Source organism: Coloeus monedula (genome assembly GCF_965178545.1).
Source record: "Coloeus monedula genome assembly, chromosome: 14".
Classification (NCBI taxonomy): Eukaryota; Metazoa; Chordata; class Aves; order Passeriformes; family Corvidae; genus Coloeus; species Coloeus monedula.
In genome coordinates, this window is record NC_138794.1 from 12,072,820 (window position 1) to 12,093,637 (window position 20,818).

Consider the following 20,818-nt stretch of genomic DNA (forward strand, 5'->3'; position numbering starts at 1 on the left):
GAGTGAGAAAAAAAAGTCCTTTGCAGAAGAAATCCCTTGTAAACAAAGCTGAGCAGGTACTTTCCAGTGACAGTCTGAAGGGCTGTGGGGATGTGGGAGGCCTGATGTGTGAGTGCTGAGGGTTGTCTGTGCATTTCTGAAGGATCTGGCACGGTTGCTTGCATATTTTTTTGGTTTAGCTGCTGTAATTGAAGGAAAAGCAGAGAGTTTTTGGTAATTTAATCTTCTGGTTCAGGTATTCTTTCCAGAGGTGCACTGTATCTATTTAGCTTTAATCTAAACCCTAATTGATTAATAACCATTCCAGGCAATGCTGGTGGTGTGAGCTAATTAGCTACTTGCTATGTGTCTCATTGCTTTTCCATTATAAATACTTCAAAATAAGGCTGTAATTTCCACAAGACATTCCAGTGCAGGAATGATGGTGTGCATTGATTCCTGCATGTGGGGAGAGCACTTTGCTGTCAGCTCTCCGTCTGACAGGCCAGCCCCAAATGCAGGGATCGTAATTCACTCCCTGCTAGGTCTCAGTGCCTCAGGAGTTGATGGACAATGGGATATTTTTCCCCTTTGTGCAGTGTCAGGGTGAGAAAAAGGAAGTGAAATTCCAAGCGGATAGATACCTTTGGAAGCAATCCCTGTCCTTTCTGTTAACTTCAGGAGTGTTGGGGGCTTTTGTTTTGTATGGGAATTCTGTTTGTCTGAAACAATCCTGTTAAAAACCTTTTTACTTGAGCATTTGAGGGAAGAGCTGCAGTGTCCGTGCATATCACAGAATCCTGGAATGGTTTGGGTTGGAAGGGACCTTAAAGCCCATCCAGTCCCATCCCCACACCTTCCACTATCCCAGGCTGCTCCAAGCCTTGTCCAACCTGGCCTTGGATACTTCCAGGGATCCAGGGGCAGCCACAGCTTCTCTGGGCACCCTGTGCCAGGGCCTCACCACCCTGTTCAGACTTGGATTCGTGTTCTCTGTTGATTACTGATACTTTGCAAAGTCTGAAATGATTTGTAGAATATTTGCCCTAGATGGTTTGAGCATCCTTCTCGCTGCTGCCAGCAGTGTGGGTTTCCTCAAGTGTCCAATGTGTAGGTTCCCTGGTTTGTTTTCCACTGGCAGATCCTACTGCAGACGCTCAGAACCTGGCATTCAGCCAGCGTTTCAGCATCTCCTGCTTGCTTTTTCCCATCAGATTACTCATGGGATAGGGATAAAGAACTTTTGAATTTACTCTGCTGCCCTCCCCCACAAGGATGAACTGATGACCTGATGTGGGGTTTGGAATAATTCTCTGCCTGCTTGAAATAGAACCTACTGGAAGAGAAAGAAAATGTGTGTGCGAGAGAGAATTTGTCTAATTCAAGTTTCAGATCCTTCTGGGATGACAGTCATTACCTAAAACTGGGCAAAGCACATCCTTGGGTGAGATTGCCCCTGGTTGTTCCCAAGTCCAGCTGGGAAGGTTTGTTATCGTTTTCTGTCCCTTTGAGAAGTGATGGTTGATTGGAGAAGCAGTAATTGGAGAGAGCCTCAGGGCAGGGAGTTGCCCAGCAGGGAACTCGAACAGGCATTCTGTACCCAAATATTTCTTTGGGTGGGTGGGTAGCACACAGCTAATGTGAGGAACGGATGAGGAAATGAAATCTGCTAACTCTGATTTGTAACGTCAGGAACAGGAGGGAATAGATGCTACCTCCTTCCACTTGAGTGCGGCTCTGGCCCAGGATTCACGTGGATGCTGGCTGCTTGCTGGGCTGGATTCATGGAATGCAGGATTTATCCATCTGCACCCTTCTCACCAGCACCTATTGAGCGTGGCTGGCTGAATCCCAGGATCACTGACATTGGAAAAGCCCTCCAAGATCATGGAGTCCAACCTTTGATCAGCACCTTGTCACCAGCCCAGGCTCTGAGTGCCACGTCCAGCCCTTCCTTGGGCATTGCTGATGTGAGACAAAGAGACATTTGTTCATTTGCTGTGGAGCTGTTGAATTTGATCCACATTTTATTAGTCACCCTCACTGCCAAGTGGAGAAAGCATCGAGATGGGATGGGTTTGTGTCCAAGCCAGCCAGGAAGGCTCCTTGTTCTGGAAATGTGTGCTGGTGGGTGAATGTGCACTGAGCTCTCTGCCGTGGTTAACCACCATTTGAAGTGATTCTATGGCTTTTTTATTTTTGGAGGAAAAGCTGTCCACTCTGGCCTTGGTGGAATGCATGCAAGTTGCCTTATTACTGTGCTTCTCTGTTGTTTTTTAATAGGATCTCTTAAAGAGGAGAATTTAGGTTGTTTGTCAAGTGAAGCTGCAGCTCTCACTTAATTCTCCCATTTCCAGCCCCCAGAGCCCAGACGTTGCTAATTGGTTGTTTTTTAAGCACATTTTCTAAAAGTAACTCCTAACACACAGATAAGATCTCTTTTGTGTGGTGAAGTGTGTTTACTGTGAGTAACAAGGACCAGAATTTGCCAGATTATTATGGAAGGGACATGAGATAGTTAAGTAACATCTTAAAAATGCGTCTTGTTACAGCAAATGTCATTCCTAATTGCTTTAGCTGTGTAGTTGTTCCAAAAAACATTTTAACTGGCTTAGGGGCCTTCACTTACCTGTAAGGGGAATGAAGCTTTTTTCTTTTCCAATTGAAAGGATTAAAGAGGCTGTGAGCTCTCCTCCTCTTTAAAATCAGTCCAAATGGCAGAAGGATCATCATCCTGCAGTTTATTTGCTGTGCTTCAACTCTCAGTGATATGAACACAGCACTCACTGAAAGTTGGATCAGAGCCAGAGGAATTAGAATTTTTACCTGCAGCCTCCTGGAAGGAAGAGGCACAGATCAGTCATTATCCCTCAGAGCCAGGAGAATTCCAGACTCCAGGTACCATCAGAGCTTCCAGTGCCTCTACTGAGGCTTCTCTGGATGGAGGTCTCAGTTTAATTTCTTGATTTCTGGACTCTACCACCAGGATTTCTCCCAGCAGCAGAATTTCCCCCTCAGGGATTGAGTCCATGTTCCCCAACCAGCATTTGTTCTCCTGACCTGCACTTACCATGAATTTCCTTTGGCTCTGAGTGATCCTGGTGCCTTGGACATGGAGCCAGACCTTGCAACCGAGCTGCCTGAAATCTTTAGGGTGCCTGCAGTTCAAGGTACAGCCATTAAACAATTAAACAATTCAGTGCACAAGAAAGCTGGGTTGGAAACAAGAAAGTTTTGCTTGGCAAGTATTTCTCCTTTTTCTCTATCAGTGAGCTGATCTCTTGCTCTGTGCAATTGCTGTTACGGTTTATATGAAAGTCACGCTTTTACTGTCTTCTGTGTTTATTATTTTTTGAAATGTACTTTGTGGGAGGAAGTTCAACAAAACACTATATTCTCAACTCAGCTTTGAGCTCTCTGACTTCCGGCCCTGCAGCTTTTCGTTGTGCAAGAAGGGGGTGAAATATTAGCTCTGTGCTGGGGCTGCACTGGAAATACAGTGCACTTGGGGTTCTTCTTTTGGATTTGCGTGCGCTGGGCCTCAAGTTAAGCTTTCCACAGTCAAGAGTGTTTCTTTAAAGTCTGAGAGAGCTTTAACCAACTGGGTAACTCCTGTGCTAAAAACAAGGAGTGTCATTTATTGAGGCTCTCTTCAGCTGATTGCTCAATCTCCTCATGCGTAGAGCTGAGGTCACCGATATTCCAGGCCCCAACAGGATGTGGATGTCCCAAGATTCCAGGCCCTGACAGGATGTGGATGTTTCCAGACACGGCTGCTCTGCTGTGAATGGAGCTGGGAAGCCACTTGGCTTCCACGGAACCATAGAGAATATAAAATATCAGGAGGAGCAGGGAACAAAATCCATCTCCTGGCCCTGCACAGGACATCCCAACAATCCCATGCTGTGCCTGAGGAAAGAAACTTCCTTGTTGAGAGGAAAACTTCTCCAGAACTGTGATCCATGCAGGGAGGTGGCAGTGCTGACTTGGTGCTGCTCCTTTGAAGTGTCTGACTTGGTGCTTTTAGGAATAAAAGTTAAATTACTGAGGCATGAAAGCAGCTTTTGAGTTGTGGGACATAATTCAGGTGTCTGAAGGAATCGATGGGGTGAACTTGAGTAAGGGGGATCCAGTGATGTTCCTTCACTCTGGAAAAATGATGGATGTGGAGTGGAGATCCACAGCTCTAGGAGGGTGAGAGGAGAGTTGGAATCCATCCACAGAGGTGGGTTGGGAGAGTGGAGACTTTGGGCCTGGAATGTTGGCATGGAAGTGTCCCCTAATCTTCCTGCAGGTCTTCAGAAATGCTCTACGCCATGAGTGATTTAAAGAATAATCAAACATAAGTGTCTGTCCAATTGCACATAATTTCCAGCTGATCTGTTCTGTATTCTGTTTATACAACATATCAGAAAGAGTTATAAAATACATAATATTTATGGATTAATTGTAGCCCTTGGAGTATTTCCAGGCTATTTTCATATATATATTTAGGCACAATTTCAAATAAGCTCCTTCACATCTCTTTACTCCCTTCCTTTCCCACCCCCAGGGTGGCTCTGCCTGTTCCTCCTGAGGATTAACTGTGAGTTGAACAGAATCTAAAAATGATTTGAAGGGATAAATGCAGCAGCTGACCAGAGCCAGGGTTCAGTTTTTCATCTGTTCTAAGGTGGAGAACGTGGTCCTGTCACTTCACTTTTCTCAGGCTGCTTGTGGGCACAGTTGTGACCTGTGGAGGTGGGAGAAGAGCTCATCAAGGAAAGAAGGATTTGGGTGTTTACTAAAATGCTTCCCCTCAAGTAGTTTTGGAGTGTTTTGAAAGGTTGAGGATGCAGCATCCGTTGTGATAAGTGATGGAAATGAAGTGGAATGGCCAAGGTGTGACAAAAAGCAGTGGGAATTGCGATTTCTCTTGGTGCTGGACATGAGCTCAGAGCTCCTGAACCCCACAGCTTGTGCAGGACATGGCTGAGGGATGTCAGATATTGCATATTGGGATGCAGAGCCCTCCTTCGGCATGGGCTGGCATGGCTTTAGTGATGGCTGAGAGGCTTTTCCAGGGAGAGGGTGGCTCCAGGAGGGATCTGGCTGCGCCCAGCCCCATCCTGCTCACTGCAGCTGCATTTAAGGGCAGCAGGAAGTGCAGGGAATGGTAGGTGGTGGTTTGAAAGCACTGCTGGTTCCAGAAGATGACAGAGCTTGGGGCTGAGCGGTTGTGGTTCAGAGGCAGGAAGTGTTGATGTGTAAATAAACACTCGGTTACCCGGGAACTCCAGAAATTGGGGTGGCTTTAAAGGCCTCGTGGTGCAGCCTGAGATGAGATCCCCCATTAAGGTGAATCCTCTCAGCATTTTTCTCCCACAGACCCACTTGGATCATGCTTCCCTACAGCCATTAGAGCTCAACCCCAGCCTTGGCTCCTGCTTCCAAACACAGCTGGATAAATGAGCCCTGGGCAGAGCGATCCAGGAGGCTCCGGACAGCCGGAGCGATGAGGAGCCGTGCTGTGGTGTTGTGTTACGGATTTCCTGCCTTCTGCTGCCCTGGAGCAGGGCTCAAAGCCTCTCTGCATTTTAACATTTTCAAAGCTCTGTGTTTTCTGTGCCCTCCTCTAAGCACAGTCATTTTTCTGGTTGGGAGGCAGGGATTAAATTTTCAGCAGTGATATTTGATAGAGGACTGAGCATAAATTGATGCAATGCCTTCTGTTGTTTAAAGGAAAAGCAAAATGAGGCATCTCACCTGTCTGGGGAGGAAAAGCAAGAATTGGGGAATATCCTGAGTTGGGAAGGACCCAGCAGGATTATCCAGTCCAGCTCCTGGTCCTGCACAGACACCCCAAAATCCCACCCTGTGCATCCTTGGGAGCGTTGTCCCATATTCCTGGAGCTCTGGCAGCCTCGGGGCCGTGCCCATTCCCTGGGGAGCCTGGGCAGTGCCCAGCACCCCCGGGGGAAAAACCTTTCCCTGAACTCCATCCCAAACCCCTCACTCAGCTTGCCTCGTCCTGTGCCTGGTCACAGAGAGCAGAGCTGCTCCTCATGAGGAAGTTCCAGACAGCTATTCCGTAGTTGTGGTTAATATTTTGATAAATGTAGCTAATCCAGACTGTTAGGTTAGTGAATAACCAATTAGGCATCCCTTGTTTTTCTTATAGCATGCAGCAAAAATTTCCTCTACTGCTCATACTCTTCCTTAACACAACTGGTTTTGCCTTTGGAAATCAACACAATTATTGGGAATCATTGGGAAAGGGCCCATTCAGTGGTATCTTAGGTAACAACTGTGGTGTAAAGTACAAACTTAATTTCAGTCCAAGCCTCTCTCTAATATATTCCCTCCAGCTTAATAAGCTGCACTGGGTGATAATGGTGGGAAGATGAACCTCAGTTTATTGGTCAGCTGTGTTAGGAAGCATCACCACCTCCGCTCTGTGATCCCAGAAAATTCATGAAAGATTTGAGGGTGGTTGTGCCTGAATGGAAATTCAGAGAGTGGCTTTTTCTCAAGACAGCAAGAGGTATTTTACTGCAGAAAGATTGTGTGGCTATTTTTAGCCCTGGGTACTGGTGAGGTGGAACAGAATATTTTTAGAGCTGTAGAAAATGCAGCCACTCAAGATGGGTTCTTTTTTTTCACTCTGGTGCTGGAGGGGTTTTCCAAAATAAAGAGCAGAATTAGTAGAAAATGCCTTTTCTGTGTCATTTTTGTTTATTAAATAGGTGATCTATTGATTGTGTGTATATACATGTATTGTAATATATATATACACACACCTATATATACAGTGTGTGTGTGTGTGTATATATATATTTTTATATATGTATTCCTATAGGATTTAAAGTGTTTTGGCCCTGTGGATGCCATATATTGAAACAGTTTTCCCTTAAATTTTGAAAACTTTTTACCTCAGTAAAATGTTTTAAGAAAATCCTCAACCAGCAAGGCACAATTGTGTCCCTCAGTTAATCTGTACCAACCCCAGGTGCTGTTTGGATCATTCCTGGAGTGAGGTGAGCCTGGAGTAATTCAGGACATGGTGGTGAGAGCGAATTAGGAAAAGAAGAGCTTGGGAGAAGAAACTCTGTAACTTTTTAGGCATTTTGCACTCTTGACTCTTCCAAGCTCTTTTTCATTCAGAGAGAGCTAAAGAAAGTGTTTTCATATTTAATAAATCATAGTTATGGAAAAGAAACAACAAACCCAACCCCCAAAAAACATTCCTGGCATCTTTCTGAAGAGTGTTCATATTAACTCTGTTGCCCTGGCTTGATTCCAGCTTTATTGGATTATAAATTCTATTTTCATCCACTTGGTTTTCAATTGCAGATCTATTTTTACCTTTCTTTTGTTAAATAATAATGGTTGTTTGCAGGGCATGGTTGTGTTTGTAGCCATCAGAATGATTTTATTGTCTAAGACGATATATTTGCATGTTTCTGGTTTTAATCATCCTCCAGAACTTTAAATTATGTGCTTGACTTGCCAGGATCTGTTTGGTGTTTTAAACACAGCAGATACACCAGATGAATTAATAGAAATCTGTCAGCCTTTCTGCACTCTGAAATTCCAGATTTCCAATGTCTCTGCCTTGGAAAATCTCAAGTCTTTGGGAATAGAGGAGTTGGAGCCAGAGATAAAGATGGAAGCTCCGTGTTTCATGGAAAAGCTGCTAAATGAACTCTGTTTCTTGTGGTTTGTTGGGATTTTCATGCATCATTTGTAGGCTAAGCAGATCTAGAAGGACTAGATATAGGCATGAAAAGCTGATAAGGGAGAAGATTAGAGAAAGCCACAAAGAAAAACCAGATTTCATCTCCCTTTTAGATGCAACTACACATCCAAGGGGCAGAGTGGTATCCTCAGAGTAGCTGAGGAGCCTGACCATAACTCGGTTGTAGTTTAATGTAGCTTCTGGTCTGTCTTCCTCTGCCTGTTCTGCTCAGTCTGTCAAGAGTTTTGAAATATTTTGATTGCCTTTTGGAGCATCTTTGCCTAATTAACAGGTTTTTTTCTTTCCTCTTTGCAATTTGGCCATGCTCCCGTGGTAATCACAGCAAGGGCTGTACACAAAACAACGTATGGAGAGCTTGGGGGTGGCAGTGCTGCTTTCCAGGGAATCAGAGCTCTGGAATCAGGGATCCAGCAGCTCCCAGGCTTTGCTCCCAGTCAGTGAAACAAGGGCACAGCACAGAGTTCTAGGAGGGTTTGGGTTGGAAGGGGCGTGAAGTCCCATCCCACCCCTGCCATGGCCAGGGACACCTTCCCCTATCCCAGCCTGCTCCGAGCCCCGGCCAGGCTGGCCTTGGACACTTGTAGGGATCCAGGGGCAGCCACAGCTTCTCTGGGAATTCCAGCCCAGCCCTTCACCACCCTCCCAGCCAGGAATTCCTTCCCAGTGTCCCATCTAACCCTGCCCTCCTTCAGTTAAACCCATTACCCCTTGTCCTGTCACTCCTTGCCCTTGCAAAATCTCCTCTTTGAGGATGCAACATTAACTGCACAAAAGACACTGAAAAGACAAAAAAACACCCAAATCTCAAGAAGAAATGTCCAAGGGGTTTTTTTATTTCGTTTTTGATTCAAGCAGAAGCTGTTTTCTGTCCTGGCATGTACCGTGAGGAGAGCTGGAATGGGGAAAGCTCCCGTGGCGGCACTCAGGGATCTCCTTCTACATTTTCTCCCAATTAAATGTATAAATGCTTTAATTTGACCAATACAACAGCTGGATATTGGGAGAAATTTCTTTCCTGGGAGAGTGGTTAAGTATTGAAACAGCTTCCCCAGGGAAGTGTGGAATCACTAACCCTGGAAGGGCTCAAAAATCAAGTTTTGATTTAGTTGACGAGGTGGTGTTCAGTCAAAGTTGGACCTGGTGATCTTGGGGGTCTTCTCCAACCTTAAAAATTCAGTGATCCTGTGAATATGGAAGTTCAAAACCCTCTTTTCATATCACTATTCAGTAAAAATAAATCTTCTATCAACATGAGCAGGGGAAAAAGGATTGAATGTGAACCTCTGGACCAAACTGTGTCACAGTTTTCCTGCTGCATGCACTTCCAGTTCCTCCTGTTTGCCCATTTCCCTGCTGCATTCCCTAAACTGGAGCTGCTGCAGAACCAAACCAAGCACAAAGATGGGCAGGGGAAAGGGAAAAGCGTGGGAAAGGCAGGGTTAGAATTCTGATAGCTGCTGGTTGACTTCTCTGGATAATTAAGCTTTAAATGAAGGTGGCATTAGTTAAATGCTCAGCAGTTTTTAATTAATAAAGTGCTGGAGTTCGCACCAAAAGTTCCCAAAAAACCTTCCAGGACTTTTCTAATAAAGCCAAAGTTGACAATTTCCAGGCTAAAGCAAATATTACCTGGGAGAAAAATCAACCCAGAAGATAAAAGTATGGAAAACTCAGAAATAATAACTGGAATTCCCTCATTTCTGTGCAGTGCATTAGCTTTGCTAATTCAACTTTTGTTAATTAGAGTTTGTAATGGTGATCTTTCCATTTACAGCTAAAAATAGGTGTCAAATTCTATCGAGGAGCACGTGTGAAAGCAGGTTTTCATTGTTAATTGTACACATTGTGTTTGTATTTCCTGCAGACATTGTGCTCGCTGCGCTGGCTGGGAGGAAATGTATGCATTTCAAAATACAAGTTCTTTATAAAACTTCATGTTTTTCCAAAGATGCCCTGTGCTCCTCCAAGCAGCAACTTTCTGTTCCCCGTTCCTGCTCATCCAGCTTGGGAGCAGCAGCAAGTAGTGGAATAAATGGAAGGGTTTTGCAGCACTGTCAGGCAGGATGGATAGAGATGTAATTTTGGGAGGTTGCTGCTGGTAATATTTATACTCAGGCAGTGCCTTCGCTATTGTTGGTTCCAGCCCACCACATGCTGTTTGGAACAAAATCTCTCAAGTCTCACCCTGAAGTGTTCACTCTGCTGTCACTCAGGGATGAGTCAAGAAGTACATGATAGTAAACCAAAAAAGGGTAAATTTGTCAAGTGTTCAGTGCACTGGATGTTTATTCAGAACCCTCTAAAGTTATTAAGAATAATGAGATTGAGTGGAAAGCTGCTTGCAAGGTGCACTTGGGTGTGTGTTGGTGAGTGTGCAGAGTAATTCTCTGGGGAGGTGATGCTTTCTTTTAATTTGTTATTCAAAAAACTCTTTTCATTGCTGCAGTGGCCCTGTGAAGGGTTGAGTTTTAGCTAAAAGCACTATTTTAGAGATATTTAACATTAATTTCCAGCAGGAGCATTTACTCTTGAGCAGTGTTCGGTTCAGCAGAGTGGAAAGGCTTCAAAATCAGATTTTATAGTTGCAGATCTCATGAGTTCTTGGCTTATTACAGATATATTTGGTGCCTTTCAGTCCATAAAATACTGAACTGAACTGTGAGATGTCCCACATGTTGTGCTTCAGCCCCTCTGTGAACTTCTACAGGCCAAGCCATGATCTGCTGCAGTGAGGGAAATAAAAAAGTGATAGATGAGAAGTCCTAAGATATATTTTTTTTAATATCAGAGCACATTTGACATGAAATTACAGTGATAAAAAGCCTTGATTTGCCTCAGCTCTGCCGTTATCTTCATCCCTATTTTAATGTACACTTTATAGGCATATAAAGTTTGTTCATTGTATTTTTATTTACAGGAGGCTTTCAGTGGCAACTTCCTCACTGGCTCTAAAGCTGTTCAGAGAAGCAGATGTGCCTCACACTGCTGGGCTGGCCATAAAAACGTGTGTTAGAAATGTAGACACTTTCTTCAATTATTGACTGATTGTCTTGGCTGGTTTTGATGCTCTCTGTTCTCCTGCAGCCTCAGATAACAGTCAGAGATTTCGAGAAACCTGCTTTGCCTTCGCGCTGACGCCACAGCAAGTGCAGCAGATCAGCAGTTCCATGTGAGTGAGCTCCAGCAGCCTTTAAATCCTGATAAACCACCCAAAGGAGCCAGCTTTCCATATCCCTAACTTGGAAATGGGAGGGGGGTGTTTCCTCTTTTCCCCTTTGTATGGGGAGCAAAAGGGTGAGGAGGAGAGAATTCAGCACCGCCGGTGAGTTTTGGGTGGGTTTCTCTGGCCCGAAGTTCTCTGCAAATCCAGAATTCTGCTTCCTGCAGCCCTTCCTTCTCTGTTAATTCACTATAAAGGTGGTACTTTACCCCTCAGAACTTCATAGTTTACCAAAAAAAAGGAAATTATATAGGTCAGATGAGGATTTATTTGTTTACCTTGAAAAATAAGAACTGTTCCTTTGAGCTTGTCTTGAGAGTGGTGGTTTGAGCACAAGTATCAAAAGTCTGGTGTACGTTATACATACACCTGAAAGTGTGTATTTTACACTTTTTTGGGGGTAAAAAAGAAGTGTTTTCCATAAATTGAACTTCCAGCAAACTCTTAAGGAATCTGTATTGCAATATTGAGGGATCTCTTGTGGAAACAGGATGTTTTAACCCATGTTCTCTTGTTTCCAGGGATATTTCTGGGACCAAATGTGACTTCACAGTACAGGTCCAGCTAAGGTAGGTATTTTATTGCCTGTGCTGCTGTTGGATTTTAGGGTTCAGATCCTGCCCAGCAGGTTGGGAATTCCTGGATGGAAAAGAGCCTCATCCTGGTTGATTTTCTTGTCAGCAAATCCTCCTTCCTGTAACTCCGTGTTTGCATTCCGTGTGCCTGGGCCTGAAGAATCCATGAGCAGGGAGGGTTGTTTTTCCTAGCAGGGATGCCAAGCTCAGTATTCCATGGGCATCCCGAGGTCTGCTTCTTTAGGCACTTTGGGAATCGCAGCCTGGTTAATTTGGGGTTTTTGGCAGGTGTATCACAAATTGATGAAATCCTCTCTCTCAGCCGGGTGGGGTGGGAGGGACCAAGGGCTGAGGAGGGAATCAGGGAAAACAGGGCCAGAAGGCAGCTCCCCCTCTTTGGGAGCAGCAGGTTGGTTATCCAGCCCCTGCTGGGATATGGACATGGATGGGGCAGGTCCCTGGAAGGAATCCAGGGGAGCTGAGAGGCTCTTGCTGCTCCTTGGAATGCCCATTGTCCGTGAGCTGGGCTGGGAGCAGGAAGGGTGGGTCCTGCTGGGGATCCAGCAGCAAGAGCGCCTCTTTGAACTTCAGTAAATAAACTCAACATCAGAGGCCTGAGGAGTCCGTGGCTGTGCTCAGCAGCTGCCTGGTTTGCTGGAACTGCAGCTGGGACAGTGGAAAATGTCACTTGTGACACCTTGGTCTGACCGTGGAGAGGTCAGGCTGGAGAAAAGGCAGCAAAGAAATTGGGATTGTCTGTTGTGACAGGAACCTGCCTATGGGAACGAGTCAGGCTGAGGAATTCAAGGAATCTGAGGAGGAACCTACAGCCTTCTTGAATCTTCTCTGTCATTTTGGGGGGCTTTCCTGCTTAATTGACATCATTTGAGACTGTGCTCAGCAAGACTTGTCATGATTTCATAGCTCAGTGGAAGAACAATTCCTTGCAGGAAAAGACGATCTTTAAATCACTTTAAAAGTGAAAGATGATAGCAGCTCTTTGCTTTTAGGTTTTGTTTATCAGAAACCAGTTGTCCACAAGAAGATCACTTCCCACCCAATCTATGTGTGAAAGTAAATGGGAAACCATGCAGCCTTCCAGTAAGTAAGATGTTCTTTCAATACACATTTTGGGATGCACTATTAGGAGTTATCTGCCAGAAATTAGCCTGAAAATTTATCCCTACCTTTCTTTTCATATTCTGGAGTGCTGGAATGGAAAGATCAAGGAAACTGTTTTAGCCAGTAGATCCAGAAGATGAATTCCCAAAAGACAGGAAATTTTGGTGTTTGCCCAGCAGCAGCTGCCAGTCCTGGGCAGCACAGGGGCTGGGCTGGGCTGGGCAGTGTGAGCCAGGCAGGCTCCAGTGCAGGAGCTGGATATTAGGAAGAATTCCTTCCCTGAGAGAGTGGTTAAGGATTGAAACCTGGAAGGGTTCAAAAGCGACTTCGGATTTACTTGACAAGGTGGTGTTCAGTCAAAACTTGGACCTGAGATTTTGAGGCCTTTTCCAGCCTTAATGATTCAGTGATTTTATGAAGATGGAAGTTGAAAACTCCCTTTTCAAGATCACATGTTGTTATTAAGTAAAAATAAGTCTTAATTAAAATCTTAAATGTCTTAAATTAACATGAGCAGAGGAAAAAGGATTGCATTTTAGAACCTCTGGTCCAAAGTTTAGGGGGTTTTTTGTTTAGTTTTGCTGAGACAGGAGAGGTGGCAAAGTTGCCTTCAATATTCTGTGGGCAGGGTTAGGATTTTGGATTTCTGTCAGGAGAAAGATCTTGTAAAATAGTTGGTATTTTATTGTCTGATTCTTCTCCCTTTGAATTAAACATGGAGCCCAGTCCAGGTGTATTGGGTTGTGGTGGGAGGGGCAGGAGGCAAAAGCTCTGTTGAATTCTTTTTCCTGAGAGATGAAATCTTTTGGTTTTTAGGGCTATCTGCCACCAACCAAAAATGGTGTTGAACCAAAGCGCCCCAGCCGACCAATCAACATTACCTCACTCGTCCGCTTGTCCACCACGGTCCCCAACACCATCGTCGTGTCCTGGACTGCAGAGATTGGCAGAGTGAGTGACTCTGGGGTCTCTTGTATGTCTTTGAGAGATGAGCAGGTTTAACTGTGCAGGAGATCCTTGCTGGGGTAGCCACAGAGTGTCCTTGTTCAGCCGGAATTCTGTGGTGCCGGGCGGTTGGGATGTGCTCCCTCAGATCCCCCCCTCACGTTTGGGGTGGGATCTCTCCCTCCTCACTCCCCCCTCCCCCCCAAATCTTTGTGGCTCAGGGAGGGCCCAGATAAAGAGATCAAGGCATCCTCTAAACCTTTTGTTTGTTGATTTGGCCAAACTTCAGACTTTGAAGCTCTTCCTGACTTCAGGGGCTTGACAAACCTTGGCTTGGACTTGCAAGGAGCGGGTGACGTTGAGCACAGAGTGGCGCATTAGAGCTGTGAGTGTGGGCACAGAACAGCACAACCCAGCTGATTTCATTGGCCTTTCCTACATTTCTCCTCTCCCAGCTGCTCTCCTCATCCTTCAGATGTAAAACCTCATGTTTTTATCACTTTTTTGTGTCTGTGGGGAGAACGTTACAACCGGTGTTAGAAAATTGCTGATGTTCCACTGGACTAATTAAATCTGGAACATGCTGCAAAAAGGGACTTCAATAAATCAGCCCATGAATTAGTGAGCTGCTTTCAGTGCTAGCAGCAAAGCTGCTGGATGGGCATTCCAGAGGCACCGTGTGCTGCTGCCACTGCCCCCATCCTGTTTTTAGAAGTCCCCAGAATTGTCCTGAGGTGAAACTTTGTCCAAGAATTTGTCAGCGTGCAAAGCCCAGGATTCCTGAACCAGCGTGGAAAAATGCTTACACTCCAGTCAGGCACAATAGGCAGTTATAAAACACCAGGATGGTATTTCATGATGGATTTCTTGTGGAGCGGAAAACAATCTCCATTCAGATTATGGGATAAAGGATGGCTGAGTGATTTTTGTAAAAAATCCTCTTTTATCTAATGAGAACTGCAGGTACCAGAAATAAGCAGTTACAAATCAGCCTGCTTTGGTTGACACTGCTGACGTGCCTCCATGCAGGTGGATGGATCCTGGATGCTGCTCTGAGGGATTCAGAATTCAGGATTTAGGGACAAGAAGAGCCCCAGGTTTGAGTTAGTCCCTTGGGAACTGGCTGGTTCTCAGGTTTCACAGATAAATCGGTTATAAAGAACATTTTGGGTAACTTCTGGCATAAGTAAGCATTAGATCCCAGAAGTGTCCAAAGCCAGGTGGGATGGGCTTGGAGCAGCCTGGTCTGTGGAAGGTGTCCCTGCCCATGGCAGGGGTGGAATGGGGTGAGCTTTAAGATCCCTTCTGATTCTGTAAGACACAATCCTTCTTAAACTGATTCTTCGAGACTTTGACAGTGAAATGTGAGGAATTATTTTTTATTTGGCTGTGCCTGTGCAGCACAAAATTTGAGTTCCTCTCTCCCCCTTCCCTCAAGAATCACTTGCATGTCCCAACTGGTGCTCCCTACCTTTGCTGGAGTCCTCATTGTGATTTTTACACAATCTGTTTCAAGAGCCTTCTGTACAGGATGCCTCGGGCAAGTTCCTGCCTTTGTAGATTCAAGCTGTCGGTAAATAATTTCACAACGTTAATTAGCATTTTTCTAACTTCTCTCCTAATTGAGGCATTAAACAAACAAGTTAAAGCAGTAGTGGTTTTTAACGATGTGAGAAGCATTCATTTCGAGAATAAAATATTTAAAACGTGGTGTTTCTGATGCTATTTCAATTTGTGCGATTTTGTGGTGAGATATATCACTGAAATCCTGCCTTCAGATCCTAAATAAAGGATGGGAGATGTCACAATTACATGGATTTTTTTAAGTGGAAACGTGTGGCAGTTGCTGGGGGAAGCCTTTTATTTTTCAATTTAAATTGTATGAATGCAGCTCCAGGTTTAGCCAATGTTTAAATCAAAAAATAATTGATGTACCCTAATGTGAGAAGACAGATTTGGTCCTTTCCATTCTGGGGATTGAGAGGTGTTGCTGCTGAATCACATTTTTAGAAAGACATTTATAACCTGATTTTTTTGGAGATTGTAAGAAAAATGAGAGCTTCAGAAATCCAGGCTATGAATTGAACTCCCTGGCAGGAAGAGCTCATTCCATGAGGGAAGGCTCACCTGAGTTGTGGGACCTGACAGAGCTGGGTTCTGCCTCTGACTTGCCTGGATCCCAGAGGACTTCCTGTAGAGGCAGAAGGGAGCATCCATGGCTTTTCCTGACCGTGATAAGGAACTTTGGCATGGTCAGATCTGCAGGGACTGGTGGGGAAGTGACCCAGCCCTTGGACAGGCTGGGAGTGGGGTTGGGTCTCCAGAGCACATCTTGGCCCCTCTCAGCCCTTGAACTCCAGAACTGCCTTTTTCCTGTTCTTCTCTGGTGGTGAAGTTCACATTTCAGAGACAACTGAGTGCAGGAAGAGAAGATGACCAGTGCTTCCAGATACTGCAGATGATGCATCTTTTGAAGAAGCATCACTGCTCATTTTCCTATTTTGAAACCAAAATAAGCTTTTATTAAAAAAAACTTCTGATGATACTTGAACTGACAGCTTTCCTTAAATGCACTGCCACAAGTGCAATATTTAACATTATCTGTATAAAATTCAGTGCACTGCCATGAGTGCAGTGCTGAACATTACCCATATAAAATTAAACCACTGCCATGAGTGCAGTGCTGAACATTACCCATATAAAATTCAGTGCACTGACACACGGGCAGTACGTTATCCATGTAAAATTATCCTGTTTAGAGGGATAGGCTGCATGTGTGAAATAGATGTAGAACTTCCAGAAGTGTCCTAAATGCTGTTTTAAAAGCCTGGTTTGCATCTCAGCCTCAGTGAAGTGTGAAGTCACTTTCGTTGCCTCTGAAACTCCAGCCCCGTGAATTTCCTGAAGGGTTTCTCCGAGAACTTTGCCACCTGCAATCCCATACCAAACTATCTCCAGGCTGCCTGTGCTGCAGCCAGGGTTTGCTCTGATGTGTTTGGTGTTTTCCAGAACTATTCCATGGCCGTGTACCTGGTGAAGCAGCTCTCCTCCACGGTGCTCCTGCAGCGGTTGCGGGCCAAGGGAATCCGGAACCCGGATCACTCCAGAGCACTGAGTATGTGTCTGCTGGGCTTGTTCAAAAAGGAGAAATCACTTTTGTAAAGGCACATTTGGAATCAGGACTGTACTAACCAAGCTTTGGACTTCCTACAGCCCTCTGGGCTTTGGGAATCTGATAGTGGTGTTCTTTGTATTCAGTTCCAATTCAAAGACTCAGAGGCCTTTGTTTGCACTAGGAGCCAGTCCAGGAACCCTGTTGACACTGTGAGGGGAAAAATGCAAGAGAATCTCTTTCAGCTCAGCCATCCTGGCTTTGTTTGTGCAGAATGGCACAACTGTATTTCTACAGAGAAGTGCTCATTCAGTACCTCGGGCAGGCTGTGCTGAAGGCCTCACCCTGGACCTGGATGCTGGGCAGGAACAGCTCCATCGAGCTGGTTCTGTTCCCTTGGCACTGAGCTGTGGAGTGAGCCTGGAGAGAGTGGCCAGCACAGAGCTCCTCCCAACCCCCTCCTCACTCGCCTGTGAGATTTGCTGCCTTAGTGTTTGCTCTGACAACAAGCTGGTGGAAGTTTGTGTCATAAAAATGCCAGCACAAACTGCTACGTGTTTGGTTTTCAGGGAGAGGGTGAAATCCCAGCACCTGATCGCTGTTGTTACTCTGTAATGCTCAGATAAGGGCTTGTACCTTCTCCACAAGGGAAGAAATGAGTCCAGCAGTAAGTAAAAGTGCTGGGCATTAACTTGTCCTAATGCAGTTTGATGATTTAAATGCCCAAAAATCTAGAGAGTTCCAGGTGGCTGCTGCTCTGCAAGTTGAGAATGAGGGTGTAGGTGCAGTTCTTAGAGCAGGAATAAAATGGGACTGACTCGTTCATTTAACCAATGACTGCTTATAAAACAGGCCTTGCACACCAAAATAGAGGATGAAAGACTCCAGAAGTGAAAGACTTTGATATTTCACTGCAGTTACTTAAATCTCAGATTTTGTCATGGTACTTCTGACTTCCTACTGCTCAATTTGCTTTTCAGTTTTAAGTCACAGGATTGCTTGATGAGGATTTTGGGGGGTTTTAGTGGTGCCTGTTCCTGTGAGAATTGTTAACAAGTTGAACAACTTCAGCTTGAAGTTAGAGGTGAAATTAATGTGCTTTATCTGTTGGTAGGTATTAAAAAATGATCAGTGCAAAGTTGCATGTAGAAGAGTTGAGACCTCAGTTTATCTCTGGATAAACACATTTTCTAGGGGTCTTGAACTGGAAGTTTACCACACACATTTCAGACTTGTTTTATTTCTTTATCATCCAATTCATGTTTGAATTAACCTAAAATAAACTTTTTCTTCTTTAAATACCAGTTAAAGAGAAACTAACTGCTGATCCAGACAGTGAAATTGCAACTACCAGCTTAAGAGTGTCTCTTCTTTGTCCAGTAAGTTGGTTTTTTATTCCCTCCTAAGTGATTCTGATTGTAATCTGGCTGTTGTGGGATGTGTGTGGGAGAGGTTACCTTGTGTTTACCTGGTTTAACTTTGTCGGGACAGAGAGCAGCTGAAATTCTCTCTCACTGTGCTTAAAAGCCTGTGAAATACCCCTGGGTAAAGGAGTGTTCCATTAGCTTGAAAATGTTACTCAAAATATATGTAAGCATACATTTAAATCTGTCACTGGATCATCTGAGTGTGCAGGTTGGGCTTGGATTGATAAAACCTCTCTCAGGGGGAAAGGGGGTGAATGTGGTATTGAGCACCTTGAATCTGAAATGGGTGATGTGCAAATGTACACTTGGGAGTATTTAATAATGTGCACTTAAAAACAAAGGAGGTTGTTCAAACAAAATGTTTTGATCCAATTTGAGGTGAGAGAAAAGAATTCCAGTGAACATGCAAGTGGCAGAGATGTATCTCGACCTATTTGTTGTTTTTTAACCAAGTAGCTGTGCTCTTTGCTGCCTGGATTTGTGTTATCAGTAGTAAATGCCCAACATTCATGTGACGTGTGCTTCTTTGAATCTCTGGGGCTTGTTTCAGGTGCAGGGCACCTTCAGAATCCTTGACTCTCTGTATTGATTGACAGAGTCCCTTTATTGCAGCCCAGCTATTGAAATTCTTGTCAAGATTAAGGATACATCTGTTTCCTGCTTTGCCTCAATCTGCTCAGGCTTGACACGAAATTCTCAGGTTTAAAAATCTAAACAAGAAAACTTGGCTTTATTCTTGCAAAATTGGAGCTTATTTTTCAGGTTATTTAATGTGTTCTTAAACTCTAAAAAGAGAAACTTTTAGAGGTGTAATTGCTTCATAAAAAGCACAATTAACAGTGTGGTTACTTTATATAAACATATATATATATATATATATAACGTTCTTTTAAATCTTTGAATGTGGTATTGTCATGATCTTCAATTTTATTCCTTTCTCCATATCAGCATTGATTCTAGCTAAGGAAGATAAGGAATTTTTAAGGAAGATAAAACTAATCTGTGAGAAAGATACAGATTGCATTTACCAGATAAAATCCTGATCTGTAGAGCTGATAATCTCAAAAACCTGTAACTGCCATGTCATATTTTGGAACACTGAAGTATTAATGAATTATTTTAAGTCAGTCTTCATGCATCTGGTGGAATTACAGATTTTTATTCAGCTTATTTGATTTGTCAAGGTGCTGCTTTATAGATCGTTCCATGGGAATTTCCTGTTTGTCCTGATTGCCTCCATCACTGATAAAATTCCTCTGCAGTGCTTTTGGGTTCCCTTTTTTCCTCCACTTTTTCCTCCTTCAGTGCTGCCTGATTTCCCAGTAGCTCTTGGAATAATCCATCCCAGGCTCTTTGGGGCAGAGACTGCACCTTCCAACAGAAAGGTTTTACCTTGATTCTCCTCAGGGCTGAATGGAATTTCCTTTACAGCCCTGTATTTTCACTTGCTGATTTGATTTGCAAGCCTTTGGCTCAGGGAGAATTTTTTGTCTGTATTTTGTGGTTGTTTTCTAAGCTTTAAATGCTCTGAAGGTGCACCCTGAAAATGCTGATTTGGTCTCCAGCAGCAAAATGGAAAATTAAGGAATTTAGCATCACTCTGGGAATGGGAGGGTGCTTCTCTCCCCTCCCCTGGGTGTGATTCTCCTTGGGAGTATTCAGGAAAACAAATGAGGGAGGTGGGTTTAGTCTTTATAATTTTAATTCTGCCCTCCAGGCTGCTCAGAGCTTCCTTGGAATTTGGCACCCATGCAGGATCCAGCAGGCAGAGGGGCTGCTCTGAGCCTGGAGCTCAGGAACACACTTGAATTCATGTTCCTTTTTGCCCCTGGAAGTACAAATAAATAAATCTCCAGGCTCTGCAGCCGGACCAAATATTTAACTGAAGAAAAATTCCAAATCCAGGGGTTTACTGGAGGTTTTGCAGCTTTGTTTACAAATCCTGAACTCCTGTTTTTTAGCAGGGAAAGATAGAAATGTTTTGTGTGCTTGTAAAAGAAATTAATGCAGTGTTTCTTTGGCTGCCAACAGGCAGGAATCAAACAGTCCCAGTGTTGGGCAATGCAGCTTTTCCAAAGTTGGGATGCATCCCTGCTTTTTTCTGTCAGTTCTGACACAGCTTGGCCATTGTGGCAGAGCTGATCCAGGAGGTTCAATACCAAAAATGGGAAAAGAGCATCAACCTGTTAACTCTGAGTGTGGTTAAATCCCACCTCAGGGAAGTCACAGGCAGAGGTTTTATACCAAAACCTTGGGAAAACCTTCCTGGTTTTTAACTCTGCTTGTTTCCCTCAGGAAATGGGTTTTTATGTCCTTCCTGCAGCACCTGTCTTTGACCTTCCTTACTTTTCATTTGAAGCATCCAGGTTTTCCTTCTGATGCTCCCTGAGCTGGGGGACTGTGCCCAAAAGACAAATGAGCCATTGCCCCACCATCTGGGAGATGAGAATTCCTGACAGACACGGATCGGGGGCCTGGCTGCTCTGGGAGTTGATTTTGGGATAGGAATAATGTGCTTGGTCACGGATTCGGGGGAGGGGGTGCCAAACACATGGCACACAGAGCATCTCCTGCCGTGGGCTGAGCCTCTGCCACCAGCCTGGGGCTCCCCAGGGAATTCTCTGCCCCCTCCCATCTGCTGGGCCTTGGTGACAGCGACTGAGAGCCAGAGGGAAGGAAAAGAAGCGAGACCACGCTGGA

At 44.5% G+C, this 20,818-nt stretch overlaps 1 protein-coding gene across 1 annotated transcript in view; it reads left to right on the top strand.

The window, feature by feature from the left end:
• Nucleotides 1-20,818, top strand: part of PIAS1 (protein inhibitor of activated STAT 1) — a gene marked incomplete at its 5' end in the record, with an annotated part of 51,552 nt that overhangs the window by 22,435 nt on the left and 8,299 nt on the right. Inside the window, 6 exon segments of the mRNA XM_082290581.1 lie at nucleotides 10,802-10,886; nucleotides 11,459-11,506; nucleotides 12,523-12,613; nucleotides 13,451-13,585; nucleotides 16,589-16,694; nucleotides 17,997-18,070. Coding sequence (XP_082146707.1) covers nucleotides 10,802-10,886; nucleotides 11,459-11,506; nucleotides 12,523-12,613; nucleotides 13,451-13,585; nucleotides 16,589-16,694; nucleotides 17,997-18,070 — 539 coding nt within the window.